Source organism: Cyprinus carpio, chromosome A20 (assembly GCF_018340385.1).
Source record: "Cyprinus carpio isolate SPL01 chromosome A20, ASM1834038v1, whole genome shotgun sequence".
Classification (NCBI taxonomy): domain Eukaryota; kingdom Metazoa; phylum Chordata; class Actinopteri; order Cypriniformes; family Cyprinidae; genus Cyprinus; species Cyprinus carpio.
This window is the reverse complement of record NC_056591.1, coordinates 2,153,297-2,172,896: the sequence shown is the minus strand read 5'-3', so window position 1 is coordinate 2,172,896 and position 19,600 is coordinate 2,153,297. Positions and strand designations below refer to the sequence as shown.

Genomic DNA, 19,600 nt, shown 5'->3' with positions numbered 1-19,600 from the left:
CTCACGTGGGAAACACATAACGTAACGAATAAATGCGTGTAACTAACGAACATAACACATTAGTGGACCAGAGGGAATAATATGGAATTTTTTTCCAGAAAACTTTTTGCACAAAATAAATTGGACCTGTGTAAATGTGTTTATTTTCAAAAACTTTCCAGGGCCTTGAAATTTTATTATTTTTTTTTTTCAGATTCACAAACTTTCAAGGATTTCAAGGACCTGTGGAAACCCTGGTTTGCCTACAAGACAACCACTGGCAGTGGCACTGCACCAATATACCTAAACTAGCTAGTTCAGACTTATGCACCCTCCAGAAGCCTGCGTTCTGCAAGTGGTGCCATCCCAAAGAGGCACAAATTCACTCTCATAGATGATTTCCTGGACTGTGGAATGACCTCTCTATCTCAATTCGAGTCTTTAGCTATTTTCAAAAAACATCTAAAGACATCTTTTTAGCCAGCACCTAACCAATTAATACTAGCACTTGCCAACTGCTAACTGTGACTTGTCACATCACTTGTATACCGTTGCTCTCTTGTTGGTCTGATTACTTCTACTGTTCAATGAATAAAAATCTTCATCGCAGGCAAACAGTAGAATTTGGAGATTTGGTTTGATCTAGGCCTTGAACAGAATCAACTCAAAATAGTCGCAAATGTAGTATTGCTCATGCCCCAGAAAAAAAGAGACAGCGTGGTTAAAATAAACTACAGTACTTGACATGTTTCTGGACATGATTGAGTTTCTTGAGTTATTGCATTAAAGTTACTGCATTAAAATTTAATAACGTAGGACTTTCACCCAGTGTAGTGAAGTAAAAGTTCAGTTTTTTTTTTCATTAGAAATGTACTCGAGTTAAAGTAAAAGTACCCACCTTTAAATCTACTCTTAAAAGTATGAACGGAAAATGTAATTGAGAAAATGTACTTCATTACTACCCACCTCCTATGATCTGACAGCATTGCATTCAACCCTCCATCAAAGCTGTTTCTCATCATGTCGCTGGTTAATCTGGTCTGCCTGCGTGTGTTCATGTGTTTTGGAGGAGGCGTGGCTTTGGAAACTAATTATGCAGGGAGGGTGGGATCTTATGCTTTCAAAGCTAGCTTGCCTTTTCTAGACTCTCCGAAATCACCTACCCTACCTTTAAGTGTTCCCAGTGTCATCACCAGAGGAAATAATAAACGTTCTGTTTATTATAAGTGTGTGCAATCCGTTATGTGGCTTGATGCTTTAAATGCTTGGCTAGAATAGATTCTGATTAGCTGTCAATGTTTTTATAGTTCATCAGTTGGAAAAAAATAATTTTGAAAGTGATTCCAACTATATCAATCCTCTGTGCTGCTTTTGTTATAGCTATGGTGTGGTTTCTGCTTTTCTTTTACACAGAACGATTTTTAAAACTATAACAATCTTTAATGTTATTATTATAGTTATCATCATTTTTGTCAACAGGCCTTTACAGTTGTTTGTGTCTAAATAGTCATACAATATGTTCCATCTTACAATATGTTTTATTGTTCTGGCCCATTTTTAGGAACCTGCACATCGAGTGCACACCTGCTGTACGATTCTTCAAACTGCTGTCTAGGCAGACCGGTCACTGGGTTTCAGAACAGAGCTCTTGTGTGACACAACGCTCATCTGTCTGACTCAATTAATAAAAAGCACATCATGTAAAGAGACAATGACACGACTAAGTTTAGCAGCGTCTGTATTTGCAGTGAATCAGACAGAGCAAACGCTGACAGAAGGAATCATCAGAGATGTGAACCAATGTTTTTTTCTCACCTTCATTTGTGCAAAGGGCATGTCATAGCTCCCCACGTACAGGAGACCCACCGTCTGCGGGATCAGTCTGTAGAAAGAGCAAAAATAAAGATTTAAATTAAATTTCACATCCGGACAAGCAAGCATTGTGATATTCCCCAAGACAGCGGAACTCAGGGAAATAATAGCAGCTCTGCTATGGAGGATGTCTTCCGATACTGCCATGTAATTATCTGGGCTTTATAATAAGTGCCTGTAAGACTTTCACAGTCAGGATGAGGTTCCCAAATACAAAGACACCAAGGGGTTTATACAGAGGCTTAGATATAAAGGGGTATATATATATATACATATATATATATACATATCTGCTTTTTTAGGGGGTAAGGACAAGGATTTTAAAATCAATATTGAAATTAATTTTGAATGAGCTGGTAAAATGAAGCACTGGCCTGACTGGGTCACTGAAATAAATGTGCTAAAACAGCAAATTATGACATTTATTATAATGGGTTTATGTGAAGATTGTTTTAAGTTCACATAAATTAGAAGTTATTTTAAGTAGTCTAATAAATGTTCAAATTGGGCAAGCCAGGGAAGTCGTGGCCTAATGGTTAGAGAGTTTGACTCCTAACCCTAAGGTTGTGGGTTCGAGTCTCGGGCCGGCAGTACCATGACTGAGGTGCCCTTGAGCAAGACACAGAACCCCCAACTGCTCCCCGGGCGCTGCGGCATAAATGACTGCCCACTCCCCCGGGTGTGTGTTCATGTTGTGTGTGTGTTCACTGCTGTGTGTGTGCACTTTGGATGGGTTAAATGCAGAGCACGAATTCTGAGTATGGGTCATGTATGTCACATCACTTTTTTGTCACTTTCAAACTGATAGCTTTCATTTACAATGTAATGTTGAATGGCTACAGTTAAATATTATGGGGAAAAACTATTTTATAGAGATATCAGTAGTATTAGTATCAGTGACACATACTCACCTTTAGTCATAAAAAGAGATGCCATTATACAAATATAAAAAATATACTGTCTTTATGTCATTAATTTGAAGATTGAATATGAAATTATAGCAATGTAAAAGTATTTTTAAAAACATTGTTAGGTGGGATTAATCGTAATTAATTTCAGGGAAAAAAAATGTGATTAATTAGTAAAAATTATTTTCATCGATTGACAGCACTAGTTAAAATGTAATTTATTCCTGTGATCAAAGCTGTATTTTCAGCATCATTACTCCAGTCTTCAGTGTTACTCGATCCTTCAGAAATCACTTTAACATGCTGATTTGCTGCTCAAGAAACATTTCTGATTATTATCTTATTTCAGGGTCATTCCATGTCAACTCAACCAGTCCAGAGGTCCCCGGATCAGATTTTTTATTTTGTTCACATTTCTCTTTTTTTTTCTGGTGAAAGAAATACATACACAAAGAAGAAAGCCACAATATTAAATGTCACCAATGTATATTTACTGAGTAATCCACTGTTTAGTAGATGAGGTCAAAATGACAATTTTCACCTGAGATTTTGAGCCAAATTTCAGGAGGTTAAAAATGACTTTAGAAAGACGGCAGTATCATTATGCTACTTTTACACAGAGACTGGTATGCATATTAGTAAAATCTGTTTACTTTAGCAATCTGTGTTGCATTATGTGCAGTTAAAAAATTGGGCATTAGGATCTAAATATAGCTCTAAGAGTAAACTGGTACACTGTACACCTTTTCAGTGGCCAAAAACTAAATGTGGGTCACTTTGCATACAGCTGATACTTTTCTTTTTAAGAGGAATGTCTGAAGAACAGATAAGGTTGAACCTAGAAATATATCTTGTTTCTGTATCTGTCATCTTTCTAAAGTCATATTTACGTCCCTGTAATTTGGCTCCAAATCTCAGATAAAAAAGGTCATTTTAACCCTCCTCTGCAAAATAGTGGATTACTCAGTAAATATACTTCCATTACATGTAATATTTTGAGTTTCGTCACTATTTATATTTGTCTTTCCTCAGAAAAAAATATTAACAAATTCAAAAATTGGAGCCGGGGAAGTTTTTGAAATTTGGTAGATTTGACACAGAAATTATCTATTATCAAAATAGGATTTGTTGAATAGAAAGTTCAAAAGAACAGCATTTATTTGAAACAGAAATCGTTTGTAACATTATAAATGTCTTTAGTGTCACTTTTGATTAATTTAATGTCATTTCTGAATAAATGCATTAATTTCTTAAAAAAAAAAGTATGAATGGTAGTAGATGAGAATATTAACATTAACATCTTAATTAATATTGCTATAAATTCCATTAAAACTTTAACTTGAACATAATAAAAATCAACCTGACTTGAAATATGCAATGACCACATCACACTTGAAATCCAATTATATTAATCTCAACTGAAAGAAAAATAAATAAATGAAGACTGGAAATGGATTCAGAATGAGAATCAGTGATCACCTTTAAATGTTTCCTTTGTCTTGCATTTGCTTATAAACCCAGAGTAGGATGCTGTAGCCCTCTCCTCTCATCAGCGGTGCCAGCTGTTTACACGTACACGCCCAGTAAAATGTGTCACCATCCAAAATAGTAGTAAATCACGGGGGAGGAGACCGGATCCGAACCCTGACACTGAGGGCTAAAGAACACCCTGCCAGTCAAGCTAATGGTGCTGTATATTTGGAGCCTCCCAAAACACGATGACTGTATTCAGCCTCTGCTCCTGTGAGCTTGTTTTATCACTTTGAATGCAGATATTTTTGTCAAATAATGAAACCAATGTAATTGTTTACACAGCCATTTGTGATCTATTTCAGTGTGGACCAGACCTCAGCGTCAGTTGTCCTGGGATGAAACACAGCATCCACAAAAGCTGGTGTGTTTTGATGGTCTGGACTAGCATTGAGGCATCTCTTTAGCAGCAGGTTGTGTCATTACTGTTTCTATAATTAGTATAGCAATGTGTGAACTGCTGAAACGTGCATTTCTCTCTTTCTAGTGTAATTAAGCCCATCAAGCTCAACCATCTGTTGACTGCTCAAAAATTCGTTTAGAAGTATCAGGACCTCTTTATTCATTTGATCACAATGTTTCAGCAGAGATTCTGTGAAATTTATTCTCGTTGAACACAGACGGGATGAAATTGGATGGCTACAGGTCAACCGCAAACTGTGAAATTGGCGAATCAGAAATGTAAATTCGCATTCACAATGACAGTAATTAAATGGTTATTACGGTATCCACCTGTATCTGCAGGCAGATCACTCTCTTCATTGTTATTGGTAGTCGCTGTGTCATTGCTCATTTGCATAAGGGTCAAGGACAAATAAGTGTGTCCTTGATAAAGAAAAAAAAAAAAAAAAAAAAAAGCCACATTCTTAGAAATGTATTCTGTATTAAACAAAAAATAAATAAAAAAATACAATTAAGAAATGTTTAAAAGTAATGACTAAACTATCATGTGGACACCTGGGGTGGAAATATCTCAGACCATTAAGATATAGCAATATATAATATATTAGACTATTATATAGTATTATAATGGTTCAACGCATCTTTTTTTTTTCTTTTTTTGAGTCAATATATATATATATATATATTCTTTTTTTTTCTCTTTTTTTTTGAGTCACAGATCTGATTATTTTTTCACACAAGCAAGAAAAAAAAAACATTTAAAGCACAATGACAATGCTGTGAGTATCGTGAGTATCGAATTGAGCTCTCTTTCATTAACTATTAAATTGTCAAGTTAATTTGCGAATCACGTGCAAGGAAAATTAATATACCAATCACATTTGTGCTGAACAGTATAGGGTCTTGTCCGTACGTATCACGGAAAAACTGCGATCCATTTAAACACAAATATGTGACAGATCAGAGCAGAAAAGATCTTTCATTAACTTATTTAACATGAAATCGTCAAATTACTACTCCATATCAATCGCATACAACGAAAATACTGAATAAGAAGAACAATCATTAACACGCAATAATTGCGAGTGTTTTTCCCAGAACGTTTTTGTGACCCGATAGCAATTCTTCCACGGCCCGGTAGTGGGGTGCGACCCGGTGGTTGGGAACCTCAGCCATATACAATGAATTATATTTCATTACATTTTTGGTATGTCACTAAAGGACATTACACAACCTGAACTAACCTTGTCATAAAAATATCAAATTATCTGAAATATTTGACCTTGACACACGTTCATGAGGATCTATGTGGTCCTTTTTGTCTACACGTCTCTAGATGTTGGTCACACCACAATTTATATATATTTATAATATTATATATTATTACATATTTTTCTAAGAAATAATACTAGAAGAATAAGGAAAGCTACCTAAGGTTTTCTTTTCAAGAGTTACATTTTTGTAATGAGGCTATTTAGAGTCACTAAATGTATGAATTGCATTTTTTTGTATTTTTTAATAAATTATTGGATCTGGACAAAACAAAAGCAGCCCAAATTGCCAAGCAGAATGCAAAATGGGTACTATACTGGCCAGGTCAGCCAAAAAACTCATTCAAATAGGGACTTCAACGCATCTGATTGTTTGTCTTGCGTTTAGGAGTGGGACACTTGTCTGAGAAAGGGAAAATGGAGGTGGTCAAGCTGAAAATGGGAAGATAGTTCTCCTTTTAACAAATCCTGGACTCCAAAGGAAAGTGTTATAGCGCTGGCCATCTGACAGAGAAGTCCTGGGGCCCAATCATACACCCGGCACAAGGCGCGACGCAAGTGTTTTGTGCTAGTTTCAGGCCAACACAGTTATTATTTTCATGTCCTGCGCCACGTTGTTTAAATACCAAATGCATTTGCGCCCATTTGTGCGCCCATGGGCATGCTGGTCTGAAAACAAGGTGTGTTCAGGCACATTGCTGGCACGTTGCTCTTTTGAGGCCAGAAATGAAGACCAACAAAAACCTGGTCTAAATTGAATGGCGCTATATATATATAATTTTATTTTTTTTTTAATTAAAGAGCGCATTAGTAATATGCCACTATAGTCAGGTGAACAATGCATCTACACTCTGCTTATTGCACACACAGGGATGTGCAGCAGCACACAAACATGCCAGATATTAAAAATGAAAGGATTACAATGTTAAAGATTATTACAATGTAAAATATAATTATTTTGCCCCATTCTTTCTCATTTCTCTCAGGAGAAGCGTTAAGTCTTTGCTCTTCCGCCGTGTAAATAGCGAATCCGCCATGGCGTGAGCACAACTGGCTCTTAAAGTGAATGAGAGATGAGACTCTGATTGGTTTATGGCATGTTAAATGGATTCGGACACACCATAAGTACAAATGCGCTGTACGCTTTAAACAATGTGCTTAGTTCGTTAAAATATGGCTCTAATGTCTTGTCATAGAAAACCTTTGGAAGTGGGCAGCTGAAAATCACTCTGTACTAAAAGTTTGAATGACTGTGAATAAAATCATCTCCGATCATCAAATGTGAATAAAAGCACCTCTGGTCAAAAGCTGTTTCCATCACCCTGTTTTAATGTGCATTGTGAAGTACTGCATCAGAAATGTGTGATGGAAACGGCAAATTTTGAGAAAAAACCCCCCATTAATTTGCAAAAAAGTTTTTACGCTCGATTGAGGTGTTTTTTGACTTGTGCGAAAGAGGGTTAATGCGTATAATGGGAGATGGAAACGCTTTTTCCTGAATAAATTCCTCCGTGTGCATCAAAAAAGTCATGTGACTTTGCACTATGGGACGTGTAACCTAACTAACCCAGCGGACTGAACTCGTTACACATGAAATGTTGTTATTGTCATTCTGAAACGCCTGAGCAAAGTCTGCCATCAAGTATTTCTGTATAATTTCCTCCCAGACCTGACTTACACAACATCCACCTCCAAAAGCAATGACTGCATTCATTATGTTTCATCTGCTCGCTCTGAGGCGTATATAATTTATTTTATATGAAAATGAATATATTCAGTGGCTTCTCTTAGTGATATTTAGTGCCAGTTTATCAGGAAGTGACTATTTTGTTCTCTTTTACTTGTTGATGGAAACAGTGCTGATTCGCAAAAGTTTTATGCGATATTCCAATTTTGCGCTCAAGTTAAATTCACAACACTGGATGGAAACCCAGCTAATGACACATGGAAAAGATAATATCCATGTTTTGTGGTTCAGCCGTTTTCTCTTCACAAGCAGTGGTGCCTATCTCACTCTCTTCATTGAAACTGAACTGGGAATTGCATCCAAATAGACTCGTGCCTGAAGATCATATGCAGGTATAGTATGAATTCAGGAAGCTTTAATACACAATTTCTGAGCTTTAGCGTTTAACACTACAGACTCTGTACATTCAACAGGAGAAGATTTGATTTTGCTTCACCCTTTTAGGTTTCAAGGCGACAAAGGCTTTTTACAAAAATGTTACTAGACTATTGAGACATGTTCTGAAACAATCTATTCTTGCTGCTTTTAACACGTGGAGCGTGTGTGCGGAGCAGCCAGACTAATGAAATGTTCATCTGTTTTTAAACTGCACAAATGTGAAGTACAAATTCATTTCCTTTGCCCAAAATGAACCCATGGTCTTCTCATTACCACTCTCCAACATTCAGTGTCGTCTACGCAAAGAGTCAGGGGTTCTTTTATTATTTTATCCATCTCATTTCAAAGCTTTCGACAAATAAAGAGCGCATGGTGAGAGGGAGAAACACTCACGGATAAAGAGAGAGAGAGAGAGAGAGAGAGAGAGAGAGAGAGAGAGAGAGAGAGAGAGAGAGAGAGAGCTGTGTGGGAGGAGAGTGGAGATGTCATCTTTCTCTGTTTCCTGGCAGGGAAGTAACCCCACTAATAACCTCAGCCGCTCGCTGACACATCTGCTGTAGAAAAGCCAGGCCTCTATGATGCTTCGATGACACGCACTGCCCCATTGGCTTCCAAAGAATATATATTTAACATTACTTGCTGGACATTTTTTGCCTCATCAGTTTGGAATAAAAAAAGCTTGAGAATATTGAAACCTGTTAATCAAAGTTTATAGCAAAACGATTACATGCACAGCTCATTAGAATCAATTCATACCAGTGGACATTCAGTTTACATGACTCTTGTTATTATTATCATTTACATTTTTATAATAGCATAAATAATAGTTTTAGTGCATTTTCAGTTTGTGTGCTTGAAATGTGTTTTTAAGCCGCCTTGTGAATCCATCTTTACCCTCCGTTCATGCATTCTGTCTGCGCTATTTTTAATTTCTGCTCTACGTATACATGCGTCAGATGAACATCATGTCTTGTCGTTTTCCTTTCTTAGTTTAGAAAATGGCTTGTCATGTTAAAAATAGTTCGACTTTTGCTGCACAGGGCATCAATGTCAGATTTACACCAATGGACCCATCAGAAGAGTGTGGGGGCGGGACACACAAGTGTACTGAGAGTATACACTAGCAACTGTGCATTCGCCTCAGGGTGCAGAAACTACATTTCTTTGTGTTCAAAGTAGAAACAGCATTTTAAGTCCCATCCTCCCTTTCAAGTGATGTTTCACTAGTGAAATAAAAGAATGCTTAATAACATTCTTTTGAAATGGAAGTACACTGCGCTAGGATCAGCTGCATCATTAAGCACATGGATGTAGATCTTTATGCGTCTCATTGACAGATCTTCCTGGTGCAGAATCTGCCACTGCACAGGAGAACTCTTTCCCTCATAATGTAAGTGCATGACGGAAAGCAAACAGAATGTGTTTCTGGATTCCAATGCATTGATTTTTAATTGTTTTTCTATTAAAATGTGGCAAAAAGACACCTTTGCCATCTGAGATGCATCTTGTTGTTCATTTTCATTCCGCTGTGGTGTGTCTCATATTTTGAAATGCAAGAATGAGTTCTGTGAAATTGGTTTCTTAATGTACTCAAAAAATGACCAAGTTCTTTCAAACAAAAAGTTAATAAAATGGAGAACCATAAGATTTTATTTTTACGCAACCTATAAAATCCTTTCTTGTTGTCTTTTTTCCCAATCACACAACTTAGTTATCATCCCAATTCAGATAGCATTCGAAAGCTTAAACACTCAAAATTCATCCTGTGACATCAGACATGGAAATTATACTTTAAATCCTTTTAGCGTGCTCAAAAGTGTCAAATTACAACATTTATTAACAATATTTTCCAATCAAACTTCTAATCGTGACAAAACACATATTATTGGAATGGTCGAGTCTGAGGACATTTTTGTGATAGAAGTAATATTGTGACAAAAATGTATAATCTTTTGACAGGAAAATCCATTAAAAAATCCATTTGTGAGTATACCATTTTATTTCTTTTTTTGGTATGGCGCATAAACAAAATCTCACAGGAGCCTAAATATTTGTGATAACAACTTCAAATTTGGAACATAGCTACACATATGGCTTTGGTTTCATAGAAAATTTAGATTTCAAAATATTCTGTAAAATATTTATTTTATATAAAAATATTTCTTCTTTTTATTACAGTAAACTTAAAATTCTACAACTTTTTTACACTTTTTTTTAATGCTTTACGACAATAATCTGCTGATTGTCGTCTTTAAAAAGAGACCAACCTTAGGTCTGTATTCCAAAGCGTGCATGAATTAAAACCATTTTCCTTCGGCTAGTGCATTTTCATGACCATGTTCAAAGGGGGAGGGGGTGGGAGATGACAGTTAAGAAGTTAAGGAATCAAATTATTAATATACAGTTTAATGCTGCTTAGTGTAAAAACTTGCATTTGCCGTTAAGATCCCTGATTCATTCACCTATCCACAGACAGTATTAAATATTTTCTCTATAACCGCTAAGCTTAAAGTAAAATTATGTTACACAACAGCCAAATTTCGGTAACACTTTATTTTAAGGTGTCCTTGTTACACGTTACATGTACTTACTATTATAATAACAATTAATTATGCATAATTACATGCAAGTAACCCTAATCCTAACCCTATAGTAAGTCAGTACATGTAGTTAATTAATATTTCTCGGTTCTAAAATGTATAATTACACTGTAACAAGGACACCTTAAAATAAAGTGTAACACAAAATTTTATAAATAAGCTTCAAAAAAAGTTGTTCTGTCGAAGTCCCTGACATTAAACAAAATAAAGGTTCCTCATCTCGGTTGAGATAAATACATGTTTATTTATTTTTTTCTTTTGAATTTGGGTTCTTGACGGGATTTACACACGTGGAAACAAAAGCAATTGCTTTGTACACAAAAGACCTTGCAGAAGGGTCAGCACTCTCCCTCTGGACCGCCTGCATTTCAAAGATAAGCCTGACTCATCTGAGGACAGTAAAATCTCGAGTCTGGACAGAGTGGACAGATGGGTTGAGAGAGGCGTAAATGAGGAACGCTAGAGAACTCACACTTTATGCTTCGCTACATTTCTTCTGAGAGAAATGTCAAGCCGCACATAATCAAAGCCACCAGTCTGTTCAGCAACGGGCCTCACAAATCACATTTTGGTGCGTATTATGAGCCGAAAAGTTGCTAACGCTGCAACCACCTGCGCGTGACTCAGAGCTGAATGTTTTATAATCGCTCACACATACACTGAGATAAAGACAGACACACAGGAGAAATCCTCCTGGATGTCTCTGTCTCCGCGCGAGTTGTGGGACGTTTGTACGGATGTGTACTGATGTTTAGCATTGATTTGAGCGTAGTGGATGCAGTTGCCATGGCGACGATGACTCACCCCTCCCCGCCGACTTTGGTGATCTTGAGTCTGAAATCGACCGAGTTGTGGCTGGGCGGCTTCCACTTCAGAATGTCATCACATCTGCCCGGCTTATATTTCTACAGGGACGACACAAACACAGAGACCAACTCACTTTATGACATAAAGAAAACAATGCAGGGGAAAAACAACACTCCTTTATTAGCCATAAAAAAAAACAATCAACAGTAACACGTCACCAATTTTTGGGGCCCCGTGAAAACAACGAGACCCAAAACTAGACCTCATGCATCAGCGTTTATATCTTGGCATAAAAACGTCACCCTTCAGTCTTTTTGCTGTGAAATCTTAAATGATTTTTAAAAAGTAAGCATACCTTTAATATTGTTAATAATCAACACTTAGTGGAACTTATGTTGACTTGATTATCCTTGCACCACATTTGTTCATCTCTCAATCATGATTGTATTGCATTTCATTGTGTTTTGCATTTTCACTCTCCTCTACAATTTTGTTTTGTTAATCTTTCTAGATTTTAGTCATTTGGTGTAGACCTGGTGGGCTACCACAACCGTACAGAGGGGTGAGTGCATCTAGACCAATCAGTAAACATTTGTCTGTGATGTACAGTAGATGAGATGTAAAGCAGTTAAAGAATGGCGCTCTGATCACAGTAAAGCAGCAGTTCTGTCATGAGCACGTCTTGTTATCTGTGCCAATCCACACCCAACATATATGTGCTGTCTTTCAGTGTGTAAGGTGGCTTAATAAAATACTTAAATGTTAATATACTTAATAAAAATAATAATAACAATACATTTTGTGCGTCCTGAATGATTTTAGTTTGGCCAGAGTGAGAATTCAGAAAATGAGGGAATACATTATTGAGTCAGTACAGTAAGATTATAACTAGAACTGTATGTAAAAAAAAATAAAAATAAATAAAAAATAAAAAAGGAAAAAACAAGTTCAATAAAAAAACAAAAAATTGTCCTTAACAGGTTTAAAAAAAGAATAATAATAATATATGGCATGTGACTACATTCATGTCGACATTCTGGACGTACTGAATCAAATCTGGAGGGAAGACAAAAATGAGGCACAGTAACAGATGTTACAACCCTCTCACTTTCCACCGTACTGGTCTCTGCAATAATCAAAGCTGTTTACCAGCGGCAACACTAATGATGAGGACAGGATACAAACACTAGTGCCTAGTAACTGTAAGAGCATCCTCTCTCACAATAACAGCAACATGTGGATATTATTACATTTACAAACGGCCTGAAAACAACTTTATAAAACGGAGAATTACATTACTGAAAGCTGATTAGTCAGTACAGAATTCCAGACATTATAATGTACAATAGAGTAAATTAAAGGAATGATTCACCCAAAAATGAAAAATTGCTTTCTTCAGTGAAAAAGTCATCTGGCCCGAATCAGGGTAGAAATATACACAGATCAAGCACTGTTTACAACAGTCCACAACAGTTTTTGATTTGGGATGGGGTGGACTTTTGGGAGGAAGCTTTTCTCTTCTCCAGATGTTAACTGATGGACTGGAGTGGTGTGGGTTATTGTGGTGTTTTATCAGCTGTTTGGACTCTTATTCTGACGGCACCCATTCACTGCAGAGCATCCATTGCTGAGCAAGAGATGTAGTTATTTCTGTAAATCTGTTCCAATGAAGAAACAAATTCATCTACATCTGGAACGAGCTGAGGGTGAGCCATTTTTCATCAGATTTTCTCTTTTGGCTGAACTACTTCTTTGAGTGACTGAAGTTTAATTCTGCCGCATAACAATCCCCGTCAATAGTGAACATATTCACAAAAAAGAATGACCTCTCTCACCTTATTGCTTCAAATACACCTCAGCGTCAGCAAAACCACATGCTTGGACTATGAAAAACTGGCTTAAAGAGGTGTTCAATTAGAAAAGCTTACAAAGTGTGCACAAAAAGTGGGCTGGAATAAACACTGCAATTCATATTTTATCTGCTGTTGCTTGTTTGCAGTAATTTCATTAAAAACTGCAGAGACTGCAAATCCAAATTGAAGCAAAAGCGTATCACAGTTCAATGAAACAGCCTCACTTGATAACACAGGTTCTGCATGTAACTGTGATTTTGTGACTGCTGGAAGACCGCCAGAAGGCACAGCTGAGTGGAAATGTCTCCATGGCTTTATTCTGGCTGACAACCTATCAAAGTTGTCACCTTGTGAAATACTGACGTGGCACCAGGACCAAATGTCCTTCAGTTAGTGCGTAAAGTTACTTTATGAGCATTAAAAAAAGCTCAAATTCCACTCTAAAAGGAGACACTGTCTATAATAGAAAAAACTTTTCAAGAATTACAAACACAGCTTGTTCAGACTACAGCGTGCTTCTTCTGGTTATTGTGAAGTCATAATGTCACCAATTTAAATAATCCCCGCCCACTGGTGAGGCCTGGTTGAGCTGCGCTAGAGAAGATGAAGAAGAAGAGCTGCTTTGGAAGAGTGTTGTTTCTTCTACCCCGGTTCCAAAACCACTTTATTTGTGCTTGCAAAGATTCTGCATGATCCTCTTGTTCGTAAACATTCTCAGGGGCTGTATTGGGCAAAACTGACACCATCGTTAATATTTACAGCTGAGCAGATGAAACTTGTGGTTATGGTGAAGGGGTGTCCTATCTGGAACACAGCCAGCTAACCAATCAGAGCACATTTAGTGTTTCTGAACTAAACCGGGCATTTGAAACAGACTGGGAAGAGAGGTGCTGCAATAATGTAAAATATGTAAAAAAAAAATAACAATAATGTGTTTTTATAACAATCAAGCATGAAAACCTATTCTTGTTCACTCCAAAATCCAAACCAAGACTTTGTACAACGGCATAATAGGACTCCTTTTACAACCATTGATTTTCTCTTCCACATCTACAGACAGTTGAGTCTTCAGATCCTCCATCAACAGCGCTCTTCTATAGAAGCTTTAACAGCAGAAAGTGCAGCCACCTCCTCACTGTCACTGTATTTGACAGGCTGCATCCTCACCAAAACCACTTTGGCATTTTGCCCATTACTGCTATAAACAAGGTTCATCTTCAGTTTTGGGAAGAAGGTTGGGCAACGGTGATCTTCTGGTGGTATTGTCAATGGTTAGCAGATTGTCAAAATTAACATCTGATCCCATGAGTGTTTCATGTTCCAGGGGAGACGCGCACTGGGTTTGTACCACAGCAGTTTCAGTTTTTATTTCTCATCTGTTTACATGCATACATTTTCAGGTCTGCACTGGGTGCTTTGAGAAAAAAAAAAAAGAAGTGCTCACCTAGAAAAGAGCAGTAATGCTGTCAATAGCTGGAAGCATAGAGCCCACACAGAAAAGTCAGTATCTAACAAGCTGCAGGAATACAGAAATGTACTGTCAGCTATTATTTAATAGATTAAAAAAGTTTATCTTTAAAAACAGAATAAACTTTACAGTTACCTACATGATGTGTATTTGATAGGAATAAAGCACAGTGTGAAATTTCAATTGAAAGGATTAGTATTGCCGCTTTCCAAAGGGTCTTTGCTATATTCCAATATCATTCTGCCTCAATTAGCTGCAGTAGTTTTTTTGCAGTTAAAATAACATTCTGTTTCATAAATGCATTGTGTGCTGGTTTATTTAGCTACTTTTCCGTACACTACATTAAGGCTGATGATACACTGTTCAACTTTTTGAGCAATGTTCAATTGCACTTTCACATTGAGGACTGATAACAAATGTCTATCTGGATACTTTAGATCAGTCGTGAGCCCTGTGTCTCATCTAGTTGCCCGTTGGTGGCAACATTGCTCAAAAAGCTGCCCCGTGTATCATCATCAGCCTAAGACTTTGAATGTTAAAGTGCAAATTAACTCCTGAACACTTTTGTTGGTTTGCTACTGTTACAATTAAAAATCACAGAAGGGTAAAAACATGCCAGGAGACACTGGTGTGATGTGAGCAACACCGCTACAACAAATAACATTGATAATGGGTGTGTTAGGTTTATAGTGTGCGAGTAATCAAGCATTGACAATAATCAGTCATATTGGCGGACACCAAATAAAATTTGCTTAGGGCCCCACGAAGGCTTGGGCCCTGTGTGTGCAGATGCAGCTGTGCACAAGACTAAACAAACACGGAAAGTAAAAGATACCCAGGATTTTACTTTCAAAAGTGACTTTTCCCTGCCTCAGCCCCGATTTAAAAAAAAAAAATGATAGTTTTAGTCATTTTTGCCTTTACATTGACAAGACGGTTTTTGATGAGAGACAGGAAGCGATGGGAATAAGTTTGGTGAATAAAGGCGGGGCTCAGTGACGGGTCAAACTGAGGTTATCCTCTAAAACGTTCCAAAACTTTTACAGTACAATCAGTCAAGGATGAAGACATGCTCAGTGGAAAGTAAATCAAAAGCATTATTTTGCAAGCACTTGAGTTATGCAGAAGAGCCTTGAAAATGTAACTCATTTTTGCTGAAAGTGAAAGGCATCTGGAACAATAATGCTTTTTATGAGGATTGAGTTACTGCTGCAGCTCACATGCCTGAAGGTTTAGCATTTGAACACTGTATTGTATTAAAGCACGACACACCAAGGTCAGACTATCGCTGCTGCAGAGCTTCTTATGGGTTGTCAAAACATTTTGAAAGTCAGATTGTGTTCCTTAATCAAATCAAATCATTGAGTTGCACAGTTATTCAGTCATGTGGTCGGCACACAAAGAGCATCGTTAGTCCTTGATGGAGTCAAGGCACAATGAATGCAGAGGTGAAAATCAATCAAGAGCGCAACACAAACCCAAAGCATCACCATGGAAACAACTGTTAACATTCCTTCATGCCAGACTATTCTGTTTACCTGGAACTTTTCACTTCGCTCTAATGCATGATGTTGCTGTATGCTTTGTCTGTTAGCATCCACAAGCTTTCAAGCCCAGCAAACTCTTACTTTTCATTTGCATTTGATAATTAGAAGACGGCCATGGACAAATATGAAGGAGTGTGGGAGACTGTCTAGAATAATCCCACCATCTGTCTCGGAGATGAACATTTCTGAAACCGTGCCCTTTCTTAGTTTCCAGTGTCAAGTAATTTGCTTGTCTTTACTGAAAACGGAAATGTGGCATGACACGACTCAATCACAGCCAATAGGAACACAGCTGATGTGTAAATTACAGCTCTGCAGAGTCTCATTTTGGATGAATGAAATTTCCTGGCGGGCCGCAGAAATACAAACCAAGTGCCTAAACAAAATATCATGTTGCTCATCTCAGCTGGTTAGGACAAAAACTCTGATTTAACATGAGAGAGCTTCTATCACTTGTCGAATTATTGCTTGGAACCTGGTTAGGACACGCTCTGACATGGCATGGTGTAAGAATGATCGTCCTAAAACACAACTTCTAGCAGCCTTGTAGGATATTCAGCACTATTATCAGGCCTGTAAAGGGCACAGGACAGAGTCTTGGTGCATTGGTGCCAGTGTTTTCAACGATTTACTCCATCAGAAAATGGATTCCAGGACAGCTGACACTTCAGTTTTTCTGCCCTTTTTATTAAAATGTATAAGCACCTCTGATCTAGATACTGAAAAGGCCCATATATCAAACACTCACAAAACAATTTCCAGTGAAATGGCACTCCAACTGTTAAGATTGGAGTAAAATTACCAGGGTTCATGTTCAAAATAAATGTGATAAGTACTGACTTTCTAACACTGGGAATCTTCAGAAGGATTTCCGAAAGTCTAGGAAAAACACAAACTTTGACAAGCTTTAGCGCATTTAATCTTCTGGTAGAATAATGGCATCTACTCTTCTTCTTTATTACATCTGGCAAGTTTATAATCACCGAATAGGCATCACTGACATGGAAATGTGGACAGACTTGTGTTGATTCGTTCTGATGTATTTTACATAAAAGCTAAGGAGAAGTCATTTCAATAAAATGAACTGGTGAGGAAGTTCTGAATATGTTTTGCACAGCACGATGAACTCTCATTTCCAAAGCTCAAGGAAAACTGTTGCTGTGTCCGAAACCGCTCCCTATCCACTATATAGTGCACTATATCGGGTGTCAGCCATTTTGTAGTGCTGTCCGAATTCTGAGTGAACGACTTCATTCCCTACATTCGTTCACTACTTTTTACCCACAATTCATTCTGATTTCGAGTGTACAACCGATGTACACTCGCTGAAGCACTATTTCCCACAATCCAATGCGGAGTAGCGTCGCGCTGGAAGAGAGAGCGGGAACGAGCGAGTTTAAATGAGATGACGTTTACATCTTTATTATTTCTGTTACGTTTATTTCATACAATCATTTATATTAAAATTTATTATGTAGGCAATAACTCAGTTTAATATTTTACTAATTTACTGAGGTGGCATCGTTGTTAACTTACAAAAAGGATGATAATTTGGTGGCTAATTTAAAAATGTTCGTTAATCACCTGTAGGTAGCGCATTCATTCTGATGTAAAATTAACGGTCGCCTGAGGGCGCTCTTCGACCATTCTCTTATCTGAGCTCAAAACGCTTGCTCGGGAGAGTTTCAGGATACTAAAAAAAATAATTACATAAAATTATGAACGTGTTAATGTGTGTTTATTTCTGTTCTCAGTATTTTAATAATATGATTATGAACATAAAATCATTACAAAACAAATAAATAATATACCATCAATGAAAACACAAAGCTGAGGGGGAGGTATGTATAATTACAATAAAGTAATTTTGAGTGTTATTGGTATTTATAGTATATACATGTAATATAAAATTGCATGTGTGACGATGTTTTTGCAACCGCTCCAAGTCTCACGCGCAGTGTATACGTCACCGTCATAAAAACAGGTCACCGTCCGAATCCATTCACTTATTTCGTTCACTCCTTTATGATTATAGTCCACACAACTGCTATTCACTATATAGGGATTATTCAATGAACTAACAACTAAACGATAACATTTGACGATATTGTTCCACATAATATGATGCATTTAAGATACAGTTAACATTATGTAGTTTTAGTTGTTATGATAATAATAGAATTGTCCATAATCTAGGGTTAACGTGTTTTGAAAGCAATGACAAAGCTCTAAGCTGACTGGCTGTTAACACGCTAAAACAGCCTCAGAAGAAAACAAGGGCAGTGTGGGAAAATTTCGCTAAAGTACTGCCACTACAGCTAGGTTCCTGTGGCTCGGTGCTAGAGCATTGTGTTAGCAGCGCAAAAGGTCATGGGTTAAATTCCCAGGGAACACACATACTGGTAAAAAAAAAAAAAAAAATTATAGCCTGAATTCACTGTAAGTCGCTTTGGATAAAAACGTCTTCTAAATGCGTAAATGTAAAAATACAGTGGTAACACTTTACAATAACGTTCTATTAGTTAATGTTCATTAATGTACTGTATTAACTAACATGAACAAACAATGAACAATACATTTGTTACAGTATTTATTAATCTTTGTTAACTAATGTTAACAAGCACAACTTTTGATTTAACTGAGATTAATAAATGCTGTAGAAGTATTGTTCATTCTTAGTTCAAGTTAACTAAAGTAGTTAAATATATAGTTCAGTCATGAAACTCTTCCGAGCAGCTGATTGGTTTACTCAAAGCCAATTGCTCATCCAATCATTTGTTCGTTCCTATCTACACAACCTATTTATTCCTGAATCATTCACTGCAGCATGCCCTGGGATTTTGCTAACCCTCCCACTTCCCCAGCACCACCTGGCTAGATCTGCTCGGGGGTTCTCCCTATTTTCCTTGAAGCAGTCTGAATTCAAGTCACCATTTCACATGCATTTCAGATGTATCCTTAGCTGAACATGTAGCAGATGTATAACGTAGCAGATCTAGTCTGCCAAGTCCAAGCCTATGCACATTCCATGCTTATTAATAAATGCTGGTAAAATTATTTCTGAGAGTTGTTTTGATTGAACTAAAGTTAACTAATGAACCTTAAAGTGTTACCAATACAACTGTACATCGTAAGTTCATGTTAGCTCAGGTCTATTAAATAGGATCAACTGATACAACTTTTGATTTTAATAATGTATTAGTAAATGTTGAAATTAACAAAAACAGCAGATGGGCTG

General features: G+C 37.1%; 1 protein-coding gene across 1 annotated transcript in view; it reads right to left on the bottom strand.

Moving 5' to 3' along the window:
* Nucleotides 1-19,600, bottom strand: part of rngtt (RNA guanylyltransferase and 5'-phosphatase) — a 92,116-nt gene that overhangs the window by 9,708 nt on the left and 62,808 nt on the right. Inside the window, exons 13-14 of the mRNA XM_042777344.1 lie at nucleotides 11,492-11,592; nucleotides 1,795-1,861 (exon numbers count right to left, since the gene is read on the bottom strand). Coding sequence (XP_042633278.1) covers nucleotides 1,795-1,861; nucleotides 11,492-11,592 — 168 coding nt within the window. The remainder of the gene's footprint in view (nucleotides 1-1,794; nucleotides 1,862-11,491; nucleotides 11,593-19,600) is intronic.